This window comes from Ctenopharyngodon idella, chromosome 17, assembly GCF_019924925.1.
Source record: "Ctenopharyngodon idella isolate HZGC_01 chromosome 17, HZGC01, whole genome shotgun sequence".
In the NCBI taxonomy this organism is placed as follows: Eukaryota; Metazoa; Chordata; class Actinopteri; order Cypriniformes; family Xenocyprididae; genus Ctenopharyngodon; species Ctenopharyngodon idella.
Window position 1 is genome coordinate 34,950,101 of NC_067236.1, and position 18,776 is coordinate 34,968,876.

Here is an 18,776-nt window from a genome sequence, read left to right on the forward strand (position 1 = left end):
CCTTCAGTGAACACAGTAGCATCCTCCTGCTCTCAGAGAGTGTGTTTAGTTGTGACACACGTGATGGTCTGACTGCACACGTGATCAAGCCTCTTCTGAAGAGCTGAAGATGATGTTCTCGTTCTGATGGTTTCAGGCGGCGTGGAGCTTGAAGACCCGGGCTCTGACGGAGATGGTGTACATCGATGAGGTGGAGGTGGATCAGGAAGGCATCGCTGAGATGATGTTGGATGAGAGCTCCATCGCTCAGGTGGCACGTGAGTATATAACTGTCCCAGAAAAATAATTCACATAGACACATCAAGACGAGTTTATTTGTATATAGTGCAGCTCAGTTTTTCAACATCTTTAGGCCCTAGCTTTACAGGAACTGCACTTTAACTCTTTCCCCACCAGAGATCTTTAAGAAAGTTACCAGCCAGCATTTTTGATCATTTTCACAAAACTTTCATGGCCCACAGAATATTTTGTTGTATATCTGAACATGCAATAAAAAGAAATGCAAAAGAAAGATCCTCTGTGTTAAAAAAAATCTAGCTTCATGCATTCTTTTTTAATTAATTAATTTAATTAGTTAATTTAGTGCATCATCCGGGTATTTAAAGTCACTTTTTCTTTTTGCTGTTTTCTGTGTGAACTTACTACTCACACTACTTAAAAACATCATAGAATAGTGCACAAGTACGTGAATTGGGACGCACCTAATATGTGTGTTTACAAGATGCCGTTACATCTTGTTTTGGTTTTGTCAGGTCCAGGAACATCACTGAGACTTCTGGGAACGAGCCAGGGCGGAGCGCCCACTCCAGCTGTCAGGTGCCTACTTCTGACCTCTGACCTCTGACACCAGCTGTTGTAAAGCTACACTGTGTAACCTTCGGCCCTCTCGCTATTAAAGCATAAAACTGCAAATTACTTGCAGAGCAACATTGTTTGTTAATTACGTGAGTGTTTTGGCTCTAGATGAATCTGATGGTGTGAGGCGTATCTGTGTATCCACACTGATCATCTCATCATTGCAAATGTCACTAATGACGTCAAAACTCCCTCCATCACTCCAAAAAAGAAATAAATCAATAAAAAATGAAAGAAAGACAGATATCTGAATAACTAGTTCTTATAAGTGAAAAAGTGAAAGTGAAAGTGACATGTGAAGGCCAAGTATGGTAACCCATACTCGGAATTTGTCCTCTGCATTTAACCCATCCAAGTTAGTGCACACACCTTCTACAATCAGTGAGTAGTGAACACACACACACACTGCAAACCGTGATACACACCCGGAGCGGTGGGCAGCCTTAATGCTGTGGCGCCCGGGGAGCGATTGGGGGTGCCTTGCTCAAGGTACCCCAGTGTGGATGGAGATTGTTTCTGAAATGCCAGTATAGATGAGGATTGTTTTAAAAGATGCTAGATTTCGCTGCTCACATAAACTCGTGAAGTTTACTTAAATAGGGTTTTAATAATAATTAAAATTAGATCAATAAATAATGGATTAAAAGATATATACGTCATAAATTATGCATGTAAATACAGCACGTGAGCTTCTGTAAAGCCCACATCTAGAACACACACACTCCCATCTCTGTGATAAACACGGAGATGTTAGTCCCGTCCGAGTCTGAACATGAAATGACAGACGTCGAGTGATAAGAATTGTAACTCAAACGTCGTTTAGAAAACTAGTCCCTTCCGAATAGGGCTAAAGTTTAATGCAAAGGGAGATATTTTCTTTTAAAGAATTCTCTGTTTAAGGACTACAACAAACGGCTGGTAAGGACTACAACAAGCTTCTTCCTGGGTTGGTGACATCACTAACCCTAAAATTTACATAAACCGAGAACACACAACAAAGGGGGTGAGGCCATGTTGGGCTGCTTTAGAGAAGAGGAAGAGTTGTTGTAGTAGAGTGTTGTTGACATGCCGTCATTTTACGCCGGACTGCTTCACAAACGAGGGTAAATTCAACACTGAATTTGCACAAAAGATTAACATTACGGCACATGCTAGTGGATGAATTGAATCAACTCCACAGCAACTACATAAATTTATCCATTAACCATTCAGAAACGTCCAGTTGCATTCTAAAACAGTGGTTCCCAAACCTGTCCTGAAGGACCCCCAGCACTGCACATTTTGTATGTCACCCTTATCTGACACACCTACTTCAGGTCTTGCAGTCTCTACTTATAAGCTGATGAGTTGAATCAGGTGTGTTAGATGAGAGAGACATCCAAAATGTGCAGTGCTTGGGGTCCTCCAGGACAGGTTTGGGAACCATTGTTCTAAAAGTTGTAACTTCTTCCTCTCTCCATCAGTGTCGACTGCGGTTTGAACAATGTAAGGCTGAACACCGTTACTGACAATCCTCATTTTGGCTGCGTGAGATTCTCCAGCTTTGTTGTTGTTGAGCAACCGAAGCGTGAGCTGTTAAAGCTCCGCCCTCTTCTGGAAAGCGGGCGGGGAGCAGCAGCTCATTTGCATTTAAAGGTGTTTTTGCTCACACCCAAATAGTGGCAAATTTGACAAGCTATAATAAATGATCTGTGGGGTATTTTGAGCTGAAACTTCACAGACACATTCTGGGGACACCAGAGACTTATATTACATCTTGTGAAAGGGGCATTATAGGTCTCCTTTAACCAGCCGTTCAAGCGGTTTAGACCAAATTTTCCATTGACAGCTACGCAACTACAACTTTGACTCTTCAAAAAGTTCAAAAAGAAATCATAAAACAAATTCATATGCGGTTTAGTCCAAATTTTCTGAAGAGACTTATTCGCTTTATATGATGAACAGTTTGAATTTATGCTTTTATTCACATATAAACGTTGCATATGTGCTTGACGTGTGAGAACAAACCTGATTGGTTCTAGCGGAAGCTATTGAACGTTGAATATGTGAATAAAAATTCAAGCTGCTGTTTACATATTTATAGCAAATTGTAATATGATGTTTGTTCAAATCTTTTCCATGATCCTCACATATGTTATAGTTCAAATGAGGGTTGTTAGGGTTGACATAATCTCATAGAAATATTGTGTTATGTGTCCTAGACCAATGACTCAGTCAGGACGTCCCATCACAGGATTTGTAAGACCTAGTACTCTGTCTGGTAGACCAGAGACGATGGAGCAGGCCATCAGAACGCCTCGAACAGCGAGCACAGCCCGTCCGGTCACCAGCGCTTCTGGGAGATTCGTCAGGCTGGGAACGGTAAGAATAACCCTAACCCTGACCATTCATATACAGCAGATTCCTGATTCTGTTGTTTAACGGAAGAACTAGTTTGACTTGCAAACATTTGTATCATTGAAGCATTGTAAGTTAACTGTCTTTTTTGTTACCATCTCAGGCCTCCATGCTAACAAATCCAGATGGGCCATTCATTAACCTTTCTAGGTTAAACTTGGCAAAGTACGCCAAGAGACCGAACTTGTCCAAGGTATATTTAACCTAACTGTAAAAGTTTCTTGAAAAAGTTACTTTGTGAAAGAAGTAATTCCTTTTAGTCATGATTTAATGTAATATCTGTGATGTAATTATTATTAACACACAATAATCAAGTGTTTGTCATGACTCGCTGACACTCTGTCTCTCCCTCTCAAACACAAGACCTTGTTTGAATACATCTTTCATCATGAAAATGATGTAAAAAATGTAAGTAGGTCTCATATGATTTTGTGCTAATAGCTGTTTGCTGTGTATAAGAAATCCTTTTTTCCGTCTTGCCAATCTGCAGGCATTAGATCTGGCTGCTCTGGCCACGGAGCACGCTCAGTTCAGAGACTGGTGGTGGAAAGTACAGCTGGGAAAATGCTATTACAGGTGAGAATCAGTGGCATCATGCTTTCTGATGGTGTTATTCAGCAACTGGACTATAACGGTTTTACAGAAATGTATGAATCATTTTGACCTGCATGAAGAGATTTTGTTTGTAAGTACTGATCAGATGCAGTAGAGGATTTGTGTTTGTAGACTCGGTTTGCACCGTGAAGCTGAGAAGCAGTTCCGATCAGCTCTCACTCACCAAGAATTTGTGGATACTTACCTCTACCTTGCAAAGGTACCATTCGGCAAGTCAAGATTTGTGGCTTACAGCTTCCTGTGACTGCTTCCCAGTAAGACTCTTTGTGCTGCGCAGGTGTATCAGCGTCTGGATCAGCCCATCACGGCTCTGAATGTGTTTAAGCAAGGCTTGGATCACTTCCCAGCGGAGGTCACGCTGCTCACGGGAATCGCACGCATCCATGAGGTATTTTAAGCTGGGCTGGGACAATACATCGATGCATCGCGAATCGAGAAATTCTCTGATATTTTCCGTATATATCGCGATTCTCTCTCGAATCGATTCTGGGCTTCGTTTTCAACAGCAGATGGCACTTCGTGCTTTAGAAACAGCCGTACTCTGCTTCCTTCCAATTCCTTACACACACCACTTGAACCTTCTATAAAATAATCATTCATAAAGTTTGAAAAGGTTGAAGTGAATTACAGGAGTGTTTGCAGTGGGCTGTTTACATTAATCTTGCGTCATAAAAGCATTCTGAGGTGCGAATACATTCTCAGACTTTGCACGAGCGCTTTTCTTCATGAGCATTTGAGCGTGTGGTTAAAAAATAGCCTAGAGCGCCATCTGCTGTTAAAAACTAAGCCCAGAATGGAATCGCGATGCATCGATATATTGTCCCAGCCCTAATTTTAAGCTGTCTTTTACGTTCACATCACTTAATATACTTTGGATTCATTTGTCTGTCTCCTCCAGGAAATGAATAACGTGATCTCGGCCACAGAGTACTACAAAGAAGTCTTGAAGCAGGACAACACACATGTGGAGGCCATCGCCTGTATTGGCAGCAATCATTTTTACACAGACCAGCCAGAGATCGCCCTGCGCTTTTACAGGTGGGATTGCTTTATTCTTTTCCTCTTAATTTTCCTTGTTGCATGCATGTAACCAGCAAAAACACATATGAGATCAGATTTTCTGGCATCTGATTTGAGTCATGTGGTCACCTGATTTGATACCCGTCCTCACACTCAGCATCTGATCAGGGCTGGGTATCAATACAGATACAATGAATTTGATTCAATGAATAATTTTCACTGGCTCCACCACAAAAAAAGTAATAAATAAATAAAAGAGTTATTGTTTTTGTTGTTTTTGACAACACGCACCATTAATCCACTCGGCTCAAACGGCAAAAGTCATGGATAAAGACTTCAGGCTGAGCTGCATTTTAAAAAATTCTTACAAAGTACACACTTGAAAAATGTTCTCAAGTACAGTAATGAAGTACAAATACTTTATTGTCCACCACTGAATACAGTGGTTTAATATTTTATCAACCACTAATGATATTTTTAGAAGCATAAAAATAAGAAAATAAATGTCATGCTTTAAAAAAAATTTATAAGAGGGAGAAATTTGAAGAGCGTGAACACTAAACATAATCGGTTGTGTTTATATTCAGCGTATGAGAAATATTAATAGTGCTGCGGTCAATGCATTTTGGTGCAATACTGTAAACTGTATGATTATGTAAATAATTTGTATATTTATTTTTGTATTTTTATGAGATATGTTTGAATGAAACTTTGAAAGAGTAATGGGGCAACTTAACCAAAGGATTAATCAACTAATCAGAAAATTATTGATAGATTTTTTTTTTTTTTTGATAGAAAGAATTGATATTAAGAAGAATAATTGTTAGAAGCATCCCTTTAGTAAAGGTAAACACATGGGACATATACGTGAAAGACGGGATCTGTGCATCATGACTGGGGTTTGGTTTCTGTTCAGGCGTTTGCTGCAGATGGGGGTGTTCAACTGCCAGCTGTATAACAATCTGGGCCTGTGCTGCTTCTACGCCCAGCAGTATGACATGACCCTGTCGTCCTTCGAGCGAGCATTAGCCCTGGTGTCCAGTGATGAGGAACAGGCTGATGTCTGGTATAATCTGGGACATGTTGCAGTGGTGAGCAGACACTCTGTGTCCAATGTCACACATGTTTTAGGTCAACTGTATAACAGTCTGCAAACGAGGAAGCCCCAGAAACAATTATTGTCCCGCACTGGTGGAACAAACTCTTAACTCGAATATCACTCAGCAGTTCTGACTTACTCTGACAAGTGATTTAGAGACTTTGTAATTTATACCGAGTTAGGAGTTTGATTCAGACTGATTTCACTCGATGAATATTTTTTGCAAACCAAACATTTAATGGAGCATGAAAAGGCAGGTATAGAGATGTGTATATCAGCTGGTTTAGAAATTTGTGTTTGTAATAAAAGTGCATATTGATTGAGAGGGAAAACTATTAAAGTATTAAATGTTGCCATTGTTCCCAAAGCAGAAACATTGGTTACGCTCTTAAGGTGACGTAGTTACATTGTACTTACTCAAATATGTACTGAGTGATATTAATTAACTACATATACTTACTATACAGTTACGGTTATTGTTAGGGTTTTGTTTAGGGTTAGTTACTTGTAATTATTCATAATTTACTATTATTACTATAGTAAGTACATGTAGAAACGTGTAACTACGTCACCTTAAAATAAAGTGTTACTGAAACATTTGATGGAAAAGCTGATTCCACATGTAGTAGGTGTTTGAAAAAAAAAAAACTACAGATGAATTATGACATATGCCAGTTATGAGCAAAGTTATTAATGAAATATATTTTTGGCTTTTCTTTCTCTCTTGCGCAGGGCATTGGTGACTTGACTCTGGCTTACCAATGCTTCAAACTGGCCTTGGCTTTCAACAACAACCATGGTGAAGCTTACAATAACTTGGCCGTATTGGAGCTACGGAAAGGCCGGATCGAGCAGGTCAGTTTCTTCCCTAACAGTCTCGTGATAGCTAACATAATCACTAGCACACACACACTCATGAACTGTACCTGATATATCCAAATCTATCAATTTTGAATCAAATCCAGAGCTTGTGAATCTGAATCAGTCAAAAGATTTGTGAAATCTGTGTCGATACCCTGCTCTAAACTGGTTCAGGTGTGTTTAATTAGGGGTGTGTTCCACTTCACTTTTAGACACACACTCACAAACTTCCCTAAGCACTTTCCCTCGAGTGAATCCTGCCGCCATTTTGAAGTGTGTTCCACTTCGTCAAGTGGACGAGGGAGGTTTATATGGACAGACCCTCAACCCCTCAATTTTCACTAAGGGAGCGACTCGACTCACATGTGCATTTCAGACAGCTCCATATCCCACAATGCAACACGATTGTGACATTACAGCAGTTTGTGCTTAATTCACACCCCCACCCCACACAACTATAGTTTATGATATATGAATGATTTGGGGATTTAACCGCATATTACTTGTTGCTTCCTTAAAGCTGCTGTCCGTAACTTTTTTTGGGTTAAAATTTATCAAAATTAATTTTTGAGCAAGTCCATAACCAGCCAGTGTTCAAAACTATCTCATTACCCTAGCCCGATTCACAACGGTAAGTTTGTATTAGGGGGTCTTTACACTGGGCTCATTTGCCACGGTCTGAGCCCGGGTGCGATTGTTCCCGGTGCCCCCCGCAGTGTTGGTCTGGTTTCACACTCAAATTGATTCTGTCGAACCCTGGTGGGTTTGCGTTCATCTCACGTCATCACAAACGTGCACGGCGCATGATAGAAAACAGAACGCGGGTCAGTAAATTGTGTTCTTCCTATTGATTTGCTGCTATTGTGTGCAGCAGAGTAAATGACACTTGAGTTTACTGTATGTGCGCTGCATGTAGACGGGTTTCCGCTGCTTGCAAACAGACTATTTTGAGGAAGACAGCTGATTACCATTCATTTGCCGCTCTGATCGCACTCACAAAGCGCGAATACACTGCAGGCTCACTCCTGCTCGAATCCAAGGTAAATCATCAACACTATCATCTCTTATATGTTTTATTTTAGTAAATATATTAAAATCAGCTAAAACGCATGCACAGGTCACTTTACTTCCTGAACAAGTGTGCACCTGAGTCCGTGTTGCTTTCATATTCACGCGAACAGTTCGAGTGCAACCGAACTCAGACCACCTCCTTCAGGTAGTCTCGGGTTCGGTACCCCAGTGCGCACTTGGGTTCGCATGATGACAGCAACCGTGCCTCGTTTCAAACTAAACTGCCAGTGTGAAAGCCCCCTTAATGTTTTATAATTCGGGTGGTACTGGTGTGTTTCCGTGGGAAATTGGCGTATGCAGCCGCTCGTCTTTGCGTCATTATGTCACGTCTGTTTACATAAAGAAGGAGTCCCAGCTAGTAGCTACATCATGTGAGGTTGCTGCAGGTGACAGATCATTTATAGCCTTTTCTCACAGCAGCTGCAATAGTTAAACTTATCGTTTTGATGGTGGATTGTAATCCTGAAAGGTCCAAATGACAATCATCAGTGAGACTGGAGATTCACCCATAGTCAAAAGGATCACCCATAGTCACTCCGGACTGCGGCGTGACTACAGAAACTGAAATCTACAGGAAACACTAACACACACTAAATACACAGTCATGCAATGCTGATGTTGTTAACATTAACAATTTAAGAACAAATTTAATAATCATTTGCATGGTTTGGCGTGATCTGAGCTAAGCAATCGTCAGATTTAATCACCATTGGCAGCGCAATTTTTGCTTTTTCATCAGTTTGTCAGAACAAAAGTAGCAGATTTGTTACTTACTCCTTCAGATGACATTTTCCGGTGAAAATTCGTATTATTTATTATAATTATTATTTATAACTTATTATTTCCAAGACGTAGAATCTGTGATTCTGAAGTACAGTATCACCGGTGTGGTGACTTATGGCAAACATTAGATTCATCTGCGCTGAGGAGCCGTGCCGATGCACAACCCACCTAAAGATAATAATTCTGCAAATAACTGCAATTGCAGGTTTCAAACAGAGATGGCGACAAAGAGGCAAAACTTATGGACTGCAGCTTTAAGTTTATACACTCGTGCAATATAAGCAATGACGTACATCCGAATCAACAAGACAGAGGGAAGTTAGCGAGGGAAGGGAAGTGGAGCGCAGCCCAGGATCAGGATTGAACATCTCTGTAATTTAACTTGTTTTGTCACAGGCGAAAGCTTTTCTGCAGACGGCTGCTTCATTGTCTCCTCACATGTATGAACCACATTTTAACTTCGCCACACTCTCTGATAAGGTACGACTCGCAACCCTGATGTGTGTTACTCTGTCATTGTTTTATGACAATATGGCTTCTGGTTTATTGTTTTATCTTTAGCTAGTTTTACATATTACTAATTAAAATGACAAAAATAAACCCATGTTTACATCCCTCACTTTCAGTATTCAGAAATATATTTTCAAGGTTTTTTCAGCTAAATACATTTGACAGTGTTTAATGAGTTTTCTTTGTGACTTGAAGGTTGGAGATCTTCAGAGTAGTTACACGGCTGCTCAGAAATCAGAGGATGCGTTTCCTGAGCATGTGGACACTCAGCAGATCCTGAAAAACCTCAGACAGCATTTTGCCACTCTATAAGATGATTTAACTCTTATCACTTCAATGTTGGGAGATACAAATGACTTGCACAGACTGGCATGTACATGTATGTTTATCATTTAAAAAATAAAATATAAATAATAAATATTATCAAAAAAATTGCATTGTTTTTTTTTACCACTGCTTTGATGAGGGAATTTATTTCACATAAAACGGCTCCACCTCGCTCCAACACACCTGCTCAGAAGCTTCTAGTAGTCTAACTCCTGAAGACCTTGATTTACTGGTTCAGGTAATAATAATAATAATAATAATAATAATAATAATAGTTTAATGTATTTATTGTTTTTCCCAAGCTCAAAGCGTGTTACAATCAACAATACATCCAAAACAGGTCAAATACCATAAACAACACATTATACACATCAAACACCACAGATGACCATGGAATCTGAGTCAAATGATGAGTCTGGGGTGTATCAGCACACTCTATCTCCCGCTTGCAATATATTCAAAATTCTGCTGCAAGGATACTAACTTACACTAAAGGATCTGCTCATATTACTCATCTTATTTAACCTCCACCTCCACACAGTCTCAGTGTCATCCACAGCACCAGACCTGTCAGCTCCGCCCACTAGATCATTATCACCCGAATTCTAATCACATGCACCTGCACATGCTCATTAGGACTCGTGTGTATATATACAGCCACTTCACACATGCACCTTTGTCTGGTCTCATCTATGCCAATGGAAAGACTTGCCTGACTACTCACCTTGGAAACTTACCTGCCTTCAGTCCATCTTCATATCCTGGCAATACTTCATCTGCACCGCATACCAGTCTGAACCTGCAACAAACAAAGATCTGTGAATGTTGCTACTTTGAATTCCATACTCGCCTGTTTACCACACTGCTTCATTGAACTTCCTGTGAATAAAGATACCGTTATCTGGGTCTTCTCCTTCTGTTATTGTGACAGAAGACCAGACCAAACAATGCAACGAGGAACAGAAGCTAGTGATGTCCAGAGTCCAACTCCTGATCCGTTCACTGATCGGGTACAAGCAGTCAGACAAACACTCAGACCATCAGTCACCTCACCTTCATTGTCTGTCTCTGCCCATCCCACGGCCCGACCCGCGACATACTCGGGCGAGGCGGATGAGTGCAGCGGGTTCCTTCTCAAATGTTCACTATTCTCCGAGATGCAACCACAGTTATATCCAACATTTAATCCTCATTTCCCAACGCTTCAATGCCTGTTTGCTGGATCAAACCGCTCACTCACACCCGTCCTCCTCACCTCCTGTCACATCTCCAGCACCAGAACCCATGCAGTAGACACTATCATCCATCTGTCTAAAGGGAAACATCAGAGACAAATTCACAACCATCTCTGTTTATACTGTGGGGAGGAAGGACACTTGTTACCATCATGTCCTGTTCGTCCACCACGGCCAGCGGTGAGTACAATTCAACTACCACCACCTATGATTTAACCAGAACTGATGTTATTATAACTTCTCATCTATCATCTGTTTCAGCGCAAGCTCTCATTGACTCTGGGTCCTCAGGCAGCTTCATCTCCCTCGAACTCCTTGTAAACTCCACATCAAGAAGAAGCCTCTGAATATCAACATCTTTAGAAAACCGCTGGGCCGTGGTCACATCAACCATCAGACCCCGTTGTAACCCTCCGCATAGGACATTTCCATGAGGAAAAGATCTGTTTCTGGTGCTGGAGGGATCCACTGCTGATGTCACCTATGGTATGTTGGACCAGCGGAGAAATCCTGAGATGGGGAGAGAGCTGTTTGAGAACCGTATTAAACCTGTCAAGAAACCAGTCGTCAAGAAAATCACAAACTAAAGAGCTGAACTCTTGGTTGCAGAGAGATTTGTCCATTTATGCTCATGTCTTATTGTCTAAATCTGAAGATTAATCATAAATCTCCCAAGCTCTATTTGTACCGAAGATATTTACCAAAGAGTTTGTCAAGTTATTTGATTTTGTTGGGAAAAACAAACCTCATTATTTAAAGAAATATATTATGCAATCCACATGATCAGGGTGGTTTGAATGTTGTGGTTTTCACAACCTTGAATAGCACTTTTAATTTTTTTTATTTTTTTCCTTTATTATTAAAAATAATAGTTCTATGTGGAATATTTTCCCTAACCATTTATTTTAACAACTTGGTGCTATCAATCTTTTCTTAGATGTAGATGTTAACAAAATACCTTAGTTTGTATAATTTTCATAGCCAAGTCCTTTTGACACCGTGTTTGATTTTTCTACTTTTTTTTTTTTTTTTTTTTTTCTGCACTCCTTTTTTAACTGGAATAATAATATCACACACCAAAAAATCTATTTTTTTTAAACATTGGTTTGAGTCTGATATTGTCACGCTGTATAATAGAAACACTCGCTGGAAGCAGGGCTTTAGATCCACAGAAGTTTTATTTCAATCCACAAACAGAAGCAGTGTTGCCAATTTCTTTCAGCTGAAAGTAGTTAAAACCGGTCGCTAGATGACTTCATACTGGCGAGTTCACTGATCTATATTAATATAAATATAAATCAGTGGCAGGCCACATAATCTAGTCAAGGTTTGTCCAAGAAGTTGCTAGATTTGTTACTAGGCTTTTGAAAAAAGTCTCAGAAGGGGTGGGGAAGTTGTTAAAACTAGTGACAAAATTGTTAAATTGGCAGCACTGAAGTTGAACAGAAGACTAGAGAAACACAGGTGAATATAATAACTGAACCGCTTAAACAAGACGGACAAGGAGTAAACTGAAACTGAGGGCTTATATACATGGAAAACAAGAGAGCAAATTAACAAGACACACCTGAGCAGAATACTCAAATCAATCAGTAACCATGGTGACAAACAAGCAGGTGACAGAAATAATGAACAACCTAGAAGATTAACAAAGAAACTCAGACAAAAGAGATCAAAAACATGAATGTATAAACTCAAAACATGACAGATATATTATAAGTTGGTCGGCTGTTGAATTCTAATGGTCAGCTTTGAGTATTAATGAATGTCTTGAATTTAAGTGTCATATTTAATAGAAAGAATATTGTATTGTCATGAATTCTATCTGTGAAAATACTATCTCTGTTCAGAAATGGTGTAACACTGTAGGAAGAAGGTCTCCAAACTTTTGTTTTTAGATCAGTTTGATTTAATTTTAAGTGCATAACCAGTCGATTAGATCTCTCTTTGTTAATATCTCTTCTCCTCCATCAAAATTTGTTTGGGTTAATATGTTTCTGTATGGGAACATTTTTGGGGAGTTCTTAGTCTGTATTGTTTAACAAATAAAACTAAAGAAGTATCATTTAAAATTGTTGACAGAATATATCCTGTGAAAAACACATTAGAGCTTTTTCATCTGGATATAGACAAAGTCCCTTTCAAGGAAAGTCTGTTCACTCGGCGGCCATATTTGCAACGATCTCCGGGCAGCTATTTCGGGCATCCAAGACCAACGCTGTGTCTGAAATCGAATACTTCTCTACTATATAGTACGCTGAAAAAAATTTGCAAACAGAGTAGTATGTCCGAATTCATAGTATTCGAAAAACTGTCTTATCTATTTAAATGGGGGAATCCTGAAATCTCAAAAACTGCTTGGCAAACTCAAAATTAAATTATATATTTCAAATCCGCAACAAAATCTGACATGAACTGTCCCATAAATGTTGTTTCTTTTGCTCAAATAGTGTTAGAAAAGCTTATTTTTCAGGCTAGACGAGGCAATGCGCATGTGCAGTCACAAGCGCGAGTCTTGGCCTGCATCTCAATGTGCATACTATCATCCTAAATACTATGTAATATTACTATTCAATACTATGTAGGGTGGATAGTATGCACATTGGGATGCAGGCCAAGACTCGCACTTATGACTGCACATGCGCATTGCCTCGTCTAGCCTGAAAAATAAGCTTTTCTAACACTATTTGAGCAAAAGAAACAACATTTATGGGACAGTTCATGTCAGATTTTGTTGCGGATTTGAAATATATAATTTAATTTTGAGTTTGCCAAATTTTGGTTTTCTATGGAGCTTCTAACGGCAGCTGCTGTGACGCAAAGGCTTTATCAATCAGCGATTGGCTCTTTTACTTTAAATACCCGGATGATGCACTAAATTATCGGAAAAAACGAAGTGTGGAATGTTGGACACTTCATGCACTCAACTGTCGCAGCTTTAATTACGTAGCGGAGGGGGAGGGGTATCAGACATCGATGTTAAATGACAAAATAACCTTATACAATTTACGCACTACATGGATGAGTACATCCTGCATAAGTGCATAGTGTATAGTGCGTCATTTGGGACGCAACTTTACTTTTATGTATTCCGCCATATTGTGTTGCAGTTTCTCCCATTCATAACTGAGTGAACCGTCTTTCTATATCTATAGTCTTTGATATAGATTACAAATGTTATTATTCTAATAGTGAAAGAGAGTCTATTGTGTTTTTATTTTTTCAATGTCCCTGTTCATCTTTCTTTTGGTATGAAATGTCACAAATGAATTGCAACCTAGTCTTAAATATGCCATCTGTTTTACTTCAATTAAATCAGTATGACTTTTCCAAAAGAAAAATATATATTATCGATATATTTGTCTCGCTGCGCATGGTTCAAATTCCAGAATTTTAAGTTGAATTCAATTTCAGTTTCACGAGATTTTATTATGCTGCAGTCGCTGCTTCCGCTTCTTCCGGTCATGAGTATGAGGTAACACAGCGCTGTTTATCATATTAGACACATTTGAAAGTGTTGAAAATGATGTTATAACGTTACTCTGGCTGCTGTGAGACAGTTACACACTGCAGTAAGATAGATCGATATATGAATATCATAATAAATGCTGGGTGGCTTGTGTTGATGATAAATGGCATGCAATTCATTTTAAAACTTACTGTATGATGGAGAAAATGCTGTATTACTGCTACTAATAATAAAGCTGCATCAGATTATGCAATGTTAGCTACTTCACAAATCAGTGCTGTCTCTGAGGCATGATTACAAACATGATACTTGCGGAAAATCGAGGAAAATAGATTTAAACAATAAAACTAAATGTGTTGAGCTATATAACAACAATTAGTTTTCTGTCAATGAATGTATCCAAACAGTTGTTCCATTGTCTAATAAAACATAATATATTAAAGCGTCTTCGGTGTTTCCATGGTTTCTACAAAATAAAACCGGAAATCGAGGGTAACTCGGGTATGACGCAATTGACAGGCGATCGCACGGACACGGTCCGTGTCCTGGTTAAAATTGCTTATTTCTCTGGATTTAAACATTCTTGGAAACATCTGGAATTATGTAAGTACACAAGTCAACAAAATATATAACACTGTTCTAGTGGTTTTTGGATATCATATTTTAATCGAATAATCCCACATATTGTGCCTATGAGTCAACGCTTTAATGAATGCTACCACCATTTATTATTTAAAAAAAGACATACTAAATACATTAATACAAATGTAATACAAGTATAACTATAATACAACTATTGTTTGTATTTCAAAAGTGAGACTGAACTGTTTTGTTCTGTCTCTCTCCATAATCATGAAAAATTAATCTTTCATTTGTCTTTGTCTCCCTCTGCTGGTAAAACACAAACACAAATATATTCAGGCTCTATATTTTCTCTGTAACAAAACTCCAACCTTTTTGAATTTATACAGTGCATTTATACAAATAAAATGGTTAATCAATGAATGAGAAACTGTAATTTGCTGCTCTGAAATAAAAGGTGCTTCACTGCCACCTCCTCAGGTCTGTCAGAGGATCGTTGAAATCTAAATGAAGTCTTAATTTATAACAGTGAAGTCACTGTATCTTCAGTCTGTTGATTCTGTTGACTGTGAGTCTCTGTAGTGGATCCTTATTCACCATCAGATGATCATGAGGAGATCAGACTGTCATGTCCTAAAATAAAACACAAACAGTCACATATGCAGTATGAAACATTACGCCTGTCACATCTTTTCCTAAGAAAACTTAGCACTAACTAGATAAGATATATCAATTCATTCTCACACATGATAATATAGCTTCTATCTGATGCTCAAAGTCACTTTACAAAATGTTATTTCTTTTTTACATCACAGACCCAAACTGTTTTAACAGAGGTGTGTCGACTCTTTATAACCACTGTACATGATTGTAAGTTATACTGTATTTTTCAACATGTCCTCTGATGTACATTCAGGATTTGTTTTGCTGTAACTTGTATTAAAGTGAAGAAATGTTTGCTAAACTTGTACTCTGTGCTGTGATTGGCTGAAGCAGATAAAGTGATTTTATGTTTTAAAAGCTGTTACAATTATGACAATATGACAATGTTTTCGGTGAGTTTATAATGTAATAAATTTTTTCATAATGTAAAAAAGCTCAAGATTTCATTACATTTTGAGAAAATTGTTACATTATGAACATTTTATTACAATAATAATATAATACTTATTACATTATGTGCAGTTATTACATTATGAGTTGCTACAAACCCAAACCTCAGATTATCACACACACAGACACAGTTAAAGGGTAAAAGCTGGAAATAACATTAATATTATTTTCACAATCAGTCACAACACTATGAGCAGAATTAAACTCAATTTAACACAGTTTAAAGTTCAGAGACCTACAGAAACTGAAGCTGAATTTAAGACTCATTATCTGATGATCTCAGACACAATATTCACACACATGTGCTGTTACTGAACCTGGTACAATTTCTTTTTATTTCTAGTGAGTAAAACAGCCATTTAAACTTTATATGAAAATATGATGATGAAAATTGTTAAAACCTATTGTTACCATAGTTTCTCCAGTTTATAATGTGGATCATCCTTCAGATCAGAGAGCAGCTTCACTCCCGAGTCTCCTAGTTTATTCACAGACAGATTCAGTTCTCTCAGGTGTGAGGGGTTTGATCTCAGAGCTGAAGCCAGAGCAGCACAACCTTCATCTGTGACACCACAAACACTCAACCTGTAGAGAACAATGACACACTCTTCACTCTCTCAGATCAGATCAACAGAGACTTCATTATTAAAAAGAAACCAAAACAAAAGCACAAATCCCCATGTTTGATATGAGTTTTACTACGTGTGTGTGTGTGTGTGTGTGTGTGTGTGTGTGTGTGTGTGTGTGTGTGAACTGATGAAAGACCCAGAAGCACCACCTGTCACATACTCTGACATCGTCAATTACCTGGTTTATATGGTATCAGTGCCTACACAATGCAAGAGTTCAGACCCTTTAAGCAATTAGAAGCAAATTTTTAAGTTTAAGTTATTAGCAAGCAGGATTATTTAGAGAAACTGCTTGACATCACTAACCAGTCTATGACTCAGTAGGCGAAAATATTATTATTTTTACAATAATAAGCATCAGATAAGCATCATTTCATCAGTTCTGTAGCTGGCAGGTCGTACGGCTCGATGCTGTTAATGTCAAGCATTTTCTCTAAATGACGCTGCTCGGCGCTGTTATTTAATCTCTCCTGATAGAGCCCCTTTCCTTTCACCTTCTCCTTCTCCATTTCTTCCCATAAAACTGCGCTGTAATTTATTTATTAAATTATTCTGCTCTCTCTCTCTCTGTTGGTCTTTATCTCGGGCTGCAGTCGAGGTTACCATAGCAACAGATACCGTATCCTGCTAATATGGCGGCGCCTTCCCAAAATGCAACGCGGAGTGAAAACATCATGACGTAACTCCTCATTCTCTATATTTTAACACTTTCGCATTATTCTGTAAACACTATTTCTGTAAAATGGCAGTTATTATTAATAATTAGGTCAGAATTTTTTTTTTATAATTATTAAATACATTTTTATATTAATTAGCTCTATAAAATCTACTATGTTTTTATTTTAGATATATTGAGGCTCATTTGCTTTGTGTGGATATATTCATACATGCATTAACGTTACATTCATTAAAATCGTTCAGTTTACCATGGCGAGGGTAACGGTTGCTTCACGGCCAATTTCAAAGTTCTGTGCAACTGCCGCTAGAGGGTTACTGTAAAATTGTGTGATTATTAGAGGAGAACCGGGACGAAAGTAACAAAGCAATTTTCTCAGAGCTCTGACTACATTTGCGTTCCAAGTTAAGACACGTTCAGCACGCAACCCTTGACGGAGCTGCCAAACATCATGTGATTTCATCATTGTTTCCCGCGGTTAGGACCGGAAAGCAGTTTTCAAATACGGTAAATAAACTGCTGAAGCAGTCATTTTTTTTCTAATTACAAGTTTCATGTGTCACAATAATGATCAATCTACAGGTTATTTAGTGCTGTAACATCCTGAAGTTTGACTTCTCAGAACTTTTCAGTATGAAAGTAAATCGAGTTTAAATGTCAGGAGTTCCTGTTGGGATGAAAGTAACACTTGTTTCTTTTGTCCCTCTGCTAATGTGGTGGCTTTCTCTGCGGTGCAGCATTTATTAAAACATGTTTATGTCATATTATACTAGCAGAATATGCCAAGAGTGAGGGTCAGAAAGACAGACAGAGGTCTGATTCAGCCAGATGTTCATGAGAGGGCGTTTCTGGACATATCTGTTGCTGATTTCTGTATGTCACCATTTATTCACTCAATCTGTTTACATTTACCATAGTCACATTTAGTTTTTAGCCATACCTTAGCTTTTCCACATCCACCTATGAATTTGCAGTGTTTCCATTCAGATGTTTTTATGAATTTATATTTTGAATTTATGTATAAAAACAGCTGGATTGGAAACATGACTGTTACACTATGTTGAGAATTTATATTAAGTTAATTTAATTTAATTTTCATATTGTTCAAACTGCTGAAAAATGTTTTATAAAATAAATTGACATTGCCAGAAAAAATATTCTAAACAATTCAAGTTTGTTCTGTCGGGTTACTTTTGAAACATTTGATGAAACTGAAATTCTCAATTTTAAATGAAAATGTAATTTAATATTTTTTTGCAAAGATAAAGGACAAAATATGTTTGCAGTTACATATTAACAAGGTCATAGTCAGGTATATTTAATAAAAACAAGACTAACACAAAAAATCTAGCTTGTGTTGTTGTTACTTTTGACCCACCTGTGTGTTACTTTCGTCCCAACTGACGGGGTTGAAAGTAACAATGTGCAATTTATGTTCAAAGTGAAATTATGCTGAAGCCGTTCTACATTTGTACAAAATACCACCTGGTATTGATAGACCACACCTGTGAGTTACTGACCACAGCAAAAATAT

At 38.3% G+C, this 18,776-nt stretch overlaps 2 protein-coding genes and 1 pseudogene across 12 annotated transcripts in view; 2 read left to right on the top strand and 1 right to left on the bottom strand.

Moving 5' to 3' along the window:
* Positions 1 to 9,600, top strand: part of LOC127499185 (tetratricopeptide repeat protein 8-like) — a 173,387-nt gene extending 163,787 nt beyond the window's left edge. The window contains exons 2-14 of the mRNA XM_051869377.1: positions 137 to 257; positions 753 to 816; positions 3,057 to 3,216; positions 3,356 to 3,445; positions 3,616 to 3,660; positions 3,743 to 3,828; positions 3,979 to 4,066; positions 4,145 to 4,255; positions 4,766 to 4,905; positions 5,804 to 5,978; positions 6,719 to 6,841; positions 9,098 to 9,181; positions 9,407 to 9,600. Coding sequence (XP_051725337.1) covers positions 173 to 257; positions 753 to 816; positions 3,057 to 3,216; positions 3,356 to 3,445; positions 3,616 to 3,660; positions 3,743 to 3,828; positions 3,979 to 4,066; positions 4,145 to 4,255; positions 4,766 to 4,905; positions 5,804 to 5,978; positions 6,719 to 6,841; positions 9,098 to 9,181; positions 9,407 to 9,523 — 1,368 coding nt within the window. The 5' untranslated portion in view covers positions 137 to 172 and the 3' untranslated portion in view covers positions 9,524 to 9,600. The remainder of the gene's footprint in view (positions 1 to 136; positions 258 to 752; positions 817 to 3,056; positions 3,217 to 3,355; positions 3,446 to 3,615; positions 3,661 to 3,742; positions 3,829 to 3,978; positions 4,067 to 4,144; positions 4,256 to 4,765; positions 4,906 to 5,803; positions 5,979 to 6,718; positions 6,842 to 9,097; positions 9,182 to 9,406) is intronic.
* Positions 1 to 18,776, bottom strand: part of LOC127499176 (protein NLRC5-like) — a 784,214-nt gene that overhangs the window by 148,935 nt on the left and 616,503 nt on the right. The window lies entirely within an intron of this gene.
* The window catches only part of LOC127499183 (tetratricopeptide repeat protein 8-like), a 370,710-nt pseudogene that overhangs the window by 590 nt on the left and 351,344 nt on the right, over positions 1 to 18,776 (top strand).